This window comes from Pleurodeles waltl, chromosome 8, assembly GCF_031143425.1.
Source record: "Pleurodeles waltl isolate 20211129_DDA chromosome 8, aPleWal1.hap1.20221129, whole genome shotgun sequence".
Lineage (NCBI taxonomy): Eukaryota > Metazoa > Chordata > Amphibia > Caudata > Salamandridae > Pleurodeles > Pleurodeles waltl.
This window is the reverse complement of record NC_090447.1, coordinates 34,860,244-34,872,417: the sequence shown is the minus strand read 5'-3', so window position 1 is coordinate 34,872,417 and position 12,174 is coordinate 34,860,244. Positions and strand designations below refer to the sequence as shown.

The 12,174-nt window shown below is 41.8% G+C and overlaps 1 protein-coding gene across 1 annotated transcript; it reads right to left on the bottom strand.

Annotated features, from left to right (window-relative positions):
• Positions 1 to 9,037: 9,037 nt before the first annotated feature.
• LOC138249352 (olfactory receptor 56A4-like) lies at positions 9,038 to 10,005 on the bottom strand. Its single transcript, XM_069203311.1, has one exon. It carries the CDS (start codon positions 9,992 to 9,994, stop codon positions 9,038 to 9,040), a length of 957 nt encoding a protein of 318 aa, XP_069059412.1. The 5' UTR covers positions 9,995 to 10,005.
• Positions 10,006 to 12,174: the final 2,169 nt, after the last annotated feature.

The window sequence follows — 12,174 nt, the reverse complement described above, 5'->3', positions numbered from 1 at the left end:
CCAAAAAGCTACACATTTCTGAAAATTTTATAAAAATCCAAAATCAGTAAGGGGTCATTTCTGCAGATCACCCATGGTATATTTAAAATATAAAAATAATAAAATAAGTCACAAAGAATAGAATAGAAATAGTTTAAAACATTTTCATCAGTATGTTTTTGCCCCTCTGGTTGATTTACGAAAGCAATATATCATAATGATCATTATACCTTTATGATCCTGGGATATCTAGTGTTTTGGTTGTAAAAAAAAAAAAAACACAATATCCAGCCTCAGCAACTGAACTGCAGCTTATCGTGATTTTGTATACCAACTATGCTTCAATTCATATTGTACAAATTATTTAAGGAAAAATGGGTCAGATGAATATTGTATAACCTGCAGTCCCAGACAAGTGGCAGATCTGGAGAATAACTCTGCAGTCTGGCCACAGGGGACAGAAAGACTGTTGGGCCTGTGACCCAGTAAGGTTGGCTTGATGCCTAGGATGGCTGCATACATTCTTTTTATGGGAATTCTGTCCTGCTGGGGCATGGGGCAGAATGGTAGTAAACCCCTAGTTGCCCCGCATATATTTTTTAGGTGGGAAAGAAATTGCCCATTGCAAAGGGGCTGCTCTCCACAAACACCTTTCATTGTGCCTAGTGGATAGAACTCTTCTTGAAAACCACAGTCCTGGTGTAGTCCGCAGGCAGGAATCTACTTGGTCCCACTGCAAAAGGGACATTGTCTCCTTCCCAATGATACCTAATTTGTAGAGATCAGTGATTGGGTGTCAGACGTAGGACACCCAAATACTTATGAAAGTGAAAGAACACCTTGCCTAGTGGCACAGTTTGCTTTCAATTTTGAAACTATGACACCGGCATGTTCTGAGCACTGCAAGCTACAGAAATAAAAAAAAAATCATGAAGCAATGGAAGCTGTCCCCTAGCCTTATGACCTTCATTGTCTTAAAGAAAATCCTTCTAGGATTGCCCCGAAAGGATTTCCTTCTTTGATGTTGTAGAAGTCCTCTATACTGTGGAGGTGGTGGTAATGGAGTGGATAGCACATCCACTGCTTTACAGAGGTTAAACGTGCTTCCTATGCCTTTCTCCTTTTGATTACATGATGGAAAAGTCCTGATGCTGGGATCCTGAAAGCATAGCAATAGATAAAATGTCTGCATAAGAGAATTTGGGGCTACACTACTTATTCAGACCTCTCTCTTCCAATTTCCAGGTATTTCCCTGTGCACTGCTTCCTGCTAATTCAGGAGTTAAATATATCTCAGTTCTTAAATCCCTTTAATCTATACACAGTATGCATGCAGGCTGGGAGGAGAGTAACAGGGTATGCGTTGAAGACTGTCAGACTAAGTGAAGATCCTTAAGGTACTTCACAGATAAGGATGGAGACTTCTGAATAGTATGGAGTCAGGCTGATAGACATAGACTGTGAGCAGGTCCTTGGATCTTATGTAGGCTTTGGATGAGGATGGGATGGGATAACATATTGAATGCCATGGAGATGTTCACGAGGAAGAGGGCAGCCGTGTCTAATCTGTCAAGGGTCATAAGGAAGTAATCTATAACATTGATTAGGGTTGTTTCCATGATGCAATTGGGTCTGATTGTAGATTGTGTGACAGTGAGGAATTGGTGGTGTTCAGATGCCTGGAGGAGGAAATTGGATGATTTTGTGAGGAAGATGAGAGCGCACTACAAATAATAATCACAATCCTTTTTAGGGTGAACCACATGAGCCAGTAAATAAACTGGCTTATGTGGTTTAACCCTCTGGTATTTCACCACAAAACTGTCAGAATTAATTTAGAGATAATGCACACATTATTTAAGCAGCACATAAACAGTAATAAAGTGAAAATACAACACAAGTAAAATCCTAAACCAATTTAGGAAAAATATTGAAATAAATAAAATATCAGTAATAATGCCAAATTTCAATCAGTTGATCCGGAGATATGTGGTTCTGGAGTTTCATGTAAAAATATTGGTAAAAACTTTTAAGTGTTAACCGCAACCGTACAAAGTCAAAACTTAAGGTCGACTACAATGGAGTGCAGGTCAGATGCAAGGACCAGAGTTGTCCCACTGATTCACCTTTTGACTTTGGAGTGGTTGTGGTGATTGAAAGTCTTTAGCAATGACAAAAAGCAGAGTGAATCCAGAGAGGGTTCTTCACAAAGATGGTGAGCCACTGAACACAGTTGCAGATTCATTCGGCTTCAGCTTTGGTGGAGCCATCGATCAGTTGCTGCTGGGCACCGGTCCTGTGACCACTGCCTGGGAACAATACACATCTCGCCACTGGGGAGCCATCAGCAATCATATACCACTTGGGCACTGGCAGTAGGGAGGTTTAGGGCCATATTTATACTTTTTGACGCAAAACTGCGCTAACGCAGTTTTGCGCCAAATAAATTAGCGCCGGCTAACGCCATTCTGAAGCGCCATGCGGGCGCCGTATTTATTGAATGGCGTTAGCCGGCGTTAGCCGACCGGCGCTGCCAGGTGTGCGTGAAAATAAACGACGTACACCAGGCAGCGCCGGCGTAGGGAAAAATGGCGTTTGGGCGTCCCAAAATGGGGCAAGTCAGGCTGAGGCAAAAAAATCGTCTTAACCCGATTTGCGCCATTTTTTTTGGGCGCCCAGACGCCATTAACATGACTCCTGTCTTAGCAAAGACAGGAGTCATGCCCCCTTGCCCAATGGCCATGCCCAGGTGACTTATGTCCCCTGGGCATGGTCATTGGGCATAGTGGCATGTAGGGGGGCACAAATCAGGCCCCCCTATGCCACAAAAAAAAATTCAGAAAAATACTTACCACAACTTACCTTTTCTTACCTGGGATGGGTCCCTCCATCCTTGGGTGTCCTCCTGGGGTGGGCAAGGGTGGCAGGGGGTGTCCCTGGGGGCAGGGGAGGGCACCTCTGGGCTCATTCTTTGCCCACAGGTCCCTTAACGCCTGCCCTGACCCAGGCGTTAAAAAGAGGCGCAAATGCGGGGTTTTTTGCCCCGCCCACTCCCGGGCGTCATTTTTGCCCGGGAGTATAAATACCACGCACATGCCTGGGAGTCATTTTTTAAGACGGGAACGCCTACCTTGCATCTCATTAACGCAAGGAAGGTGTTCACGCCAAAAAATGACGCTAACTCCATGAACTTTGGCGCTAGACGCGTCTAACGCCAAAGTATAAATATGGAGTTAGTTTTGCGTCGAATTTGCGTCGAAAAAAACTACGCAAATTTGGCGCAAACGGAGTATAAATATGCCCCTTAGTGTTAGGCAGGAAAGGGGCAACTTTCTAAAAGGGTAATTTCCAAAATAATGAATTCATTTCAGACTGGACTATTATGTAGGTTTTAAATCACTGTTAAATTGACTGTTTGAGATATTTTTCTAGTTGCTCCCAAGCTGAATTTAGTCCTTATTAATTATAACCGTGTAAACCAATGTTAGTTTACTAGACAATAAAATGAAACAAAATGAAAAACAGTTTTGTAGGTATTCCAACTCCACATTAGCGTCATTTTTTAATGCTAATGTGGTGTTGGAAGGGCAAAAACGCTGTGCCATATTTACAAAGTAGCTCAATGCTTGCATTGCGTCACTTTGTGACCCCTTCTGCCACATTATGCCTGCAGCACAAATAATGTATGCAAGGGGGCATACCGGCACTGGGGGGGGCGTAAAATGGGGCAAAGAAATCTAGGATATTCCTTTGCACCATTTTCATCAGCATTTTTAACGCCTGCTAAGTGCAGGCATTAAAAAGAGGCTCCCATTGTGTTTAGTGGGCCTCTGGGAGCCTTCCAGGATTAGCATCACATTTATTGCCGCTAGTCCTGCAAAGTGACGGACTAGTATAAAAAATTATGACACTGGTCCCCCTGATTATGCCCATGGTGCACCATATTTTAAATACGACGCACACATGGTAGTGAGAGGGGGTGCTAGAGGGGCGCAAGAAAAGTTGTGCTGCACTAGACACAGCACCATTTTTCATAAATCTGGGCCTCAAATGAATTAAATACATGTCCTACTTTAATATACAATGCACCATCACCCATGGGCGTTCTTATGGCCTGCTTTAGTGGTGAATTATAATTAGTTAAATGAAAGGTTTAGTCCTGTCAAAAGGTTCATTTTGTGAGATCACAATGACTGCACAACTGTACAACGTACCTGCAAATGCAGGCACAGAGACATGTTGTATCCTTCTACTTTACTGGGTGACACAGTAGGTGCTGCAACCCACTAGTAGTACTTAATTTGCTGGCCCTGGGGGGCATGATGTTGGTACAAGGTTACAAGGGTCTTATAATTAAAATATAGGTGCCAATTTGGGGTATATCTGTATTACCATGTTTGAAGGAGAGAGCACAACCACTTTGCCCCTTGTTGACAGGAAAACATGATTGGTTTTATGGCCAACAAAAACAGGTTCAGTGGATAAGGCAAAATACCTGGGGGGATTACCATGCAAATTATGGTAATTTCTAATGATAGGTAAGACAATTAGTTATAGGTTTCTTTAGGATTTTGGCTGTGTACAGTAGGAGGACAATTGGCGAGCATCATTGGTTCTGCAGGAGGCATTTTCACCATGGGGAGTACTGTGGCATGTTTCCTGATGTTTAGGAATGCTGAATTTAATTGGGGTGTGGACAGTCTAGGGGATCGGAGTAGGCTTATCAATTAAGATGTTGTAGGAAGTGGTAAAAATTGGGTCCAAAAGTATCCAGCAGAGTGTGTGGGACCTTTCCTGTGTGGATGAGACTGTGGTTTCCTGGATCTTCAAATAGTGCAGTCATTTTTGGGTCAATGGGGTGTTCTCGATGGTAGTGCAGGTCTCGGAGAATTTATTTTCTATCCACACATTTGAAAATGTACTTTGGAAGACTCACTCCTCCAATCACTTTGGGAAGGGATCTATAGGAAGAGAAGCCAATATTTATACTAAATCACACTGAAGGAAAATGTGACATTTGGCTTTGTCTCTCCTTCTGCAGTTACAATGAAGCTGTTACTAGGGAGCTGGGTTTGATACCTGTTGTATGATATGTAATGCGTTGTGTTATTTCTCATACACTTACAATGCAATAACAAGGATGCATTAACATGTTCTGCATATTTGGAGCAACAGAGTAGCCATGATTAGGGACTAGCATTTTGCTTGAAGAATTATCTGATGTCAGTAATTTTGTACTTCATACAGATTTACATCGGTACCTTTCCTGTGTATCGTATGTTTACTAAATCTATGGTCCCTTACTTAAAGGTAAACCCAACAACATAATTTCACCCCATGAATACATCTATTTTCCATGGCAGATTGCTTAAGAATGGCATCAAAAGATAAAACTCATCCTGATTGATTACAACTGTTTGATATGTAATCAAGAATCAGGATTTTTTTTTATAAAAGTAACAGTGAGGATGTTTAGCTTGTTCTCTCTAAGAGGAGTACAGAGGAAGCGGTCTCACAGAGAAATGCTTTACCACAGCTTATATGATGTTTTGGGTACTTTATCGGATGAAACTATGCGCTGTCCATGGTCTAATATATCAGAAAAACATATTTGAAATAATTGCTCTTATTTGATCAGTGATACAAAGAAGATTGTTTTAACTGCTATACATTTTACAATTTTAGAAATCTAAGGAAGGATTAGTTACAGAGTTACCAAATCTGGTTTAAGATCAGCAAGCAATCACAATTCATATTGTACATTTAGGAAAAATAAGCAATAGATAATTTTACAAAGTGTGAGAAAGTATTGTAAGGACGCACACATCAGAAGCTGGAATGCTGTAGGCTGTAGGGGTGTGCAAAGCCAGCATAACTTGCAGTAGTGTAGTTATGTTAAATTATCACAAAATGACATGAAAATACAAGCAACTACGCTAAATGCACTTTTCTAACAAAATGAATGAAAGGGGCATTCAGGTATAAATACAACTTGAAAACATAATTGTGGTTTGATTTTCGGTCAGTGGCCCATGGGGCTACCTAGAGTCTACCTTCGGGGTGCCTTACATGTATAAGAAGGGAAGGTTTAGGCCTTGCAAGTGGGTACACTTGCCAAGTCGAATTGGTAGTTTAAAACTGCACACACAGACACTGCAGTGGCAGGTCTGAGCCATGTTTACGGGGCTACTAATGTGGGTGGCAAAACCAGTGCTGCAGGCCCACTAGTGGCATTTGATTCACCGGCCCTGGGCACCTCTAGTGCACTTTATTATGGACTTACTAGAAAATTAAATATGCCAATCATGCAAAAGCCAGTTACCATACAATTTACACAGGGAGTATATGCGCTCAAGAAAAAAAATACTGCTCATATTAAAAAAACTGCTGTTTGCACAAAAGTTACATCATTAATTAAAACTTCTCTTTGAATTGGTACCTTGTTATGTGACATTGTGTAATCTCAGTAATTTTGCATAAACTTTTTTACATGAAATTACTAAGAGTACACCAATTATATCGACACAATCGACATTCCACCCAGGCCTTCTAGGCAGTCCTGATTTTGGGTAGTTTGATGTACTGAAGCAGTTTGGGCCACTAGGGCCTCCTAATTAAGGCTCTCTGTTTTTTTCCTGGTCAAGAGGAATGGGACGAGGCACGGCTACTTGCCCAGGGAGGTCACACCATTGGCGTACAAGAAAAAATGGGTTTGTATCACTTGTAGCTTGTTGACACGTTGACAATGGGTTCATTTGGACCTCACAGTAAATGTGTCAGTCTTCATTTAGCCCTTCCAGGCCCCAGAATCCAGGCCAATTTAGAGAACCAAAAAAGTGTTTCTCTCTGAGGGTAAAACATGTGAATGGGATAAGGTGGGCAATGTATTCCAATGGTGAAGCTACCTCATTGTCTATGAAATCAGCTTTCTCTCACCAGAACCTTTGGTGCTAAAGCAAAAAAATTTAGTGGCGCTCAAAATATTTGAGTTTGTGGGGCCTTTGGCAACTTCAGCCTTGCACCTTGTCCCACTGGATGACTTTGACTTTCAAAAGGTAGACTAAGTCAAAAGCTGGAAACTTTGACTTGGATGACCCACTTAGTACATCTGACTTTCACAACTTTACTGTCTCTTTGAGTTCCCAGCTAGGTCACAGTCAACTGTAAACTAAAAACGTTCAGACAGTTTTTTATAGATCATTTTTTCTCACAAATTTATAAATTCCTATCTCTCTTTCCTCCAATCCAATTTTATTATGTTTTGGTGTATTTCTGCTTATAATTATGCTGTGCTCTTTTCCCTCATGGTTTGGGATTGTTATTATGTTGTTTTCTTGACTTTAAAATTGTTGGTGCTACTTGAACTTAACATCCATTAATCTATGCAATTGCCTGACGCTTGTTTCACAGCTACCGTGGGCTAAAAAGAGTTTTCCTGAGACTTATGTTGAAACCTAAACATGGTGTATTTTAAGTTGATAAAGTTCTCCTTGTTCTAAATCAATACCCTGTGTTCTAACATTAAACACATATTAGAGAATCTTCAGGTCAATAACAAAGCACACATCAATAACATTTATGAGGACTGGCACTGTTTTATTGCCTGTGTAAAGCATGCTAATATTTTGTTTGCCTTATTGTTTCTATGCTGTATCTATAGTCAGCAGAATGGGAATGCAGTTGGCTGTGTGGCTGCAGGTGTCCCATGATAGTGTAAGTGTCATTTTGTGCTGAAACCCATCCAAAAGAATATTATGACTAAAACAAACAACTCTTACCAGATATATCCTTGAGAAGAGAATCAATCAATTATTAGATCATGTCACAAAACTGTTGCTGCTTCGAAAGATGTGGGCAGAGAATACAACATCTAACAACATAATTGGCAAATGGTATAATTGGCTTGTTTTTTTCATAATAATTTCATAGTTGAGAGGTAAGTATAGTTAATGTTCTGCTATTCACTGAAAATGGTTGTATTTTCCTGAGCCATATAGAGGATCAATAGTTTTCAGTCATTTGCTGGTTGGATAAATGAACTCCAAGGTCTCCTGCGGGTATTTGTCAGGAACATTTGACTCATTCCATTATTTTGATTTCAAAGTTGAATTTGTGGAATTAGCTCTGCATAGCTATTAAATACCCAAGTTTTGGTCCTTGAGCCTGTTTAATACCCATGTGCAAAGTTACTAGGGTTGCAGCTTTGTTATGTTCAATTGAGGTGCTAAAGTTCTTCACAACAATTTGTTATTATTTTGGAGACAATTGTGGCTGTACTTTGAACTACTTCTCCCATAATTAAAAGCAAAAGAAGACACTACAACATCTAATTTATGGACAATAGGGAAACAGTGCCCTTGAATTGAATCCATGTGAATGATATATAAATAGAATCTTGCTTAGTTGTAAATTGGCTTGACTAATCAGCTTGGGAGGGTTGGATATTGCTTTTAATAGTATTCATTCAAAAAAGAAAAATATGCACCACTTGCAAGTTCACTGGCTGCACAGCGGATATCCTGCTGTCATTGTTGTGAGGGATTACTCTAAATTAAAAAACAAATTCCAGCTGTTTTGTATTTGTTCAAAAAGGGAACAGCACATGGACTACTAGAAGCAGTCAGGTGAGAGAACTGTTGGGGGAGAGTAGAGATGAGGAAAGAGAGAATGGGTCAGAGGTCTGACTGAAAAATTGGATGATGAAAGGACTGGAGAGAGAGCAGAGCGACTGAAAAAAGTTGGATGACATAGGAAGGATTGGAGAGAGTGCATTGGTTGAGAATAGAATTTGAATACAAGTGAAAGAGAAACAATTTTAGATGGGAAAACACAAGGGTTACAGAGACAATGGGGTAAAGTGAGGCCAAGAACACGGAATGCGTCAGTGAATTAAAAACTCATTCGAAAAAACTGCAAATGAAGGCAAGAAAAGGGAGCGCAGATTTACACTTCATGTTTCAGGAGCATACAAGTATTTTGCCTAGCATTTCTAGAATGTCCTCTTCTGAAGCACAGGGCTCCTTGGAAATGCTTCTCCACTAGCATTTCCTTTTTCTTCTTATGGCGCATTTGTGTTTCCAAGCCCTATCAGTTTCAGGATGCCCAGTTTGACCTCTTTGGTCCTCAAGCCATAAACAATTGGATTGAGGGAAGGTGGGATCACAATGTGGAGGACATTGAGCAAGATGGGAATATCTGGAGGGATTGTCTTCTCCATTGTGTTTGTGAAAATCAAAACCAAAAGTAGAGAATAAAAAAAAGAGACCAAAATTAAGTGGGGGGTGCATGTGTTTAGGGCTTTTGCTGCGGCCCCTTTTGCCCGAAGCCTGAATACGACACCGAGTATCAAACAATAAGAAAGGCAAATAAAGATGAGGTCACCTCCGAGGACGATAAAAGCAAGGTACAGCTGGTAGACTTTATTGATTTTACTGTAACCACAAGCAAGGGCTGACACTGATACAACAGTGCATATGCAATTCTCAATAATATTTGCAGAGCAATGTGGAAGTTGGGCAGCTAACACTGGGCATGGCACACTCACCAGAAGGTCCCTAAGCAAGATAAACGCTATTGCTTTTGCAAAAAATCTGATAGTAATCATTGAAGAATATCTCAGGGGGTTGCAGATAGCTACATAGCGGTCAAAGGCCATTACAAGGAATGTAGCAGATTCGGATCCAAAGAAACCATTAATCATGTACATCTGAATCAGGCAAGAAGTCACCTCAATTTCCTTCCAGTTGAAGTAAAGGATACCCAAAGTTTTGGGTACAGTGCATGTACTGAGAACTATATCTATGACTCCTAGGAAGCCAATGAAATAGTACATAGGTTCATGGAGACGCTGCTCTCTTCGTATGACTGTGAGTATTGTGACATTGGCAACAACAGCTGAAATAAAAAGAAGAGCGAGAGGAACAGAAAGCCAGTGCTGCCAGCTCTGGTAACTTGGAAAGCAGATCATCTCAAAATGTGTAACTTTAACAGAGGAGGTGGTGTTGACAGAGATCATAATTTAAGTTGAGGCAAGTCAATATCTGTGGAGAGAATAAGAAATGCACAGAGGGCTTTCAGTCTTTGTTGATTTCAAATTAAGATAACATATGTTCCTTTACTGTTTATAAATGTACATACATTTCTGCTCTACATTAAAAAAATATATAATAAATTAGTATGAACAACAAAAAAGTGTGTGCTAGTTTATAAATCAGCCAAGGGCAATTTCGATTGAGGTTATAGGTTATTGGTTCTGTAAATCCAATGCCCCAAATACATTCGATACATAGGTCCTCACTATGACCTAGATGGTAAATGCCGCCTACCGCCAAGGTGACGGCCTCCAAAAGACGTCACCGTGGCTACCTACCGTCTGCCATATTATGACCGTAGCTGGAATTCCGCCAGAAGGCTGGTGGAATTCCAGCTACAGTCATAGCAGCGGACGGCGGTAAGGAGGCGCTGCTGCCAGCAGCAGCGCCACGCCAGGAGAATGCCGCTGACCGTATCATGACACATCATACGGCCTGGCAGTGTTCCGCTGGTGGACGCGTCCCGTCTCCTGCCGGAGGACCTCCTGCAAGCAGGTAAGTTGGGTGCTCGTACAGGGGAGGGGGTTGTTGTGTGGGGGTGGGGGTGACTGTTTTTGTGTGCGTGCATGTGGGTGTGAGGCGTGTGGAATGCGTGTGTGCATGAATGGGTGTGAGTGTGCATGTATGTTGTGTTGTGTGAATGCGTGTGTGCTAGGATTTATGTCAGTGTGTGTTTGTATGAATGTTTGCATGCGTGGGTGAATGTGGGTATGCGTGAGTGTATGCATGTGTATGTCTCTGTGTGTAGGTGTGTGTATGTTGAGGGATCAGGAGGGCGGGGGAGAGAGGGTGAGGGAGAACTCTGGGGAGGGGGAGGGGGGCAGAGGAGACCCCTATTAGTACCAGGGAAGAAATTCCCTGGCACTGATAGTGCCTACCACCATGGTTTTCGTGACAGTAAGATTGCCACGAAAACCATGGCGGTTAGGTGGGGTCACAATACCGAGGGACGGCCTATTGATTTCTCAGGGAAATCATGGTTACTAAGGTCTCATCCGTTTCTCTCAGTTACAGTAGTCTCACATACACAATGACAAACAGAGGCAGTGTATGTTTCAATAAGGTTTTAATGAAGCAACTGCATCTTAGATAGCAAAGCATGTACTGCAATAACCAGGATGATACAGAATGACAAGATTAGAATTGTGACAAGGAGAGTGAAGCATAGAAATAACGCTACCATATTGTCACTAAAGTCAATAGACTAATTCCTACCTAGGCTATAACAGAGCACAGCATGTTAAGCTCGAATTCTCCCCTGCAGGTTCCCCTGGGAAGACATCATCCCCCATACCTGAGCAAAGGCCTGAAGTCGGCATAAGCAGCTGTAGCGAAGCATTCAGCAATCAGCATACAGTCATGGTTCCCTGGCTGGAATCTCCCTCTAACACAGAGGTCTTCAAACTTTTTGATGCCGGGACCCCCTCTTAAAAGATTTTAGGTGTAAGGACCCCCTTCTGATAAAAATTTCTAGAACCTGGTACTCCTCATCATCAACAACAATAATAAACGTCCCCATTTCCCACAGCAAATCATTTTTACTGTGAGGAAATAATATTAAACAGTGTTTAGCAAACCAAAGGTCAGTGAGTGTGGGGGCATGGTCAAGGGTGTGGCTAAAAATGAAGGTACTCATTTATGAGGATTTGGCATAGGACAGTGCCACAAGTCTTCTTGCTACACTCCCCCACGCCAATACATAAGGGCAGGAATGCATCGTATTTATGAAATACAGTGCATTTCTGTCCTTTCCCCCTGCGCTGGCGCGCAATTGTTGCCTAGCGCCAATATAGGCAGGATTGTATTTGTGCAGGAAGGGGCACCTTCCGGCACAAAAACAATCCAGAGAGGCATTGTACCGCTTTCTATATGTTCGGCAGAATGCAACACACATGGAAAGAGAAAAAAACAAGGAGAAATAAAACAATTCTCCTCATTATGCCTGCTCTGGGGAGGCGTAAGGTTTTGGCACTGCTCCAGTTTACGTGATTCTGTAAATCTGGGGCAGCGTCAAAATCCATGTGTGTTGCATGGGAACACCCACCACTACTCCCATGGAACGCCTCCTCGATGCAAAGTAAGGCAATGCAGCAGCTTGCGCTGC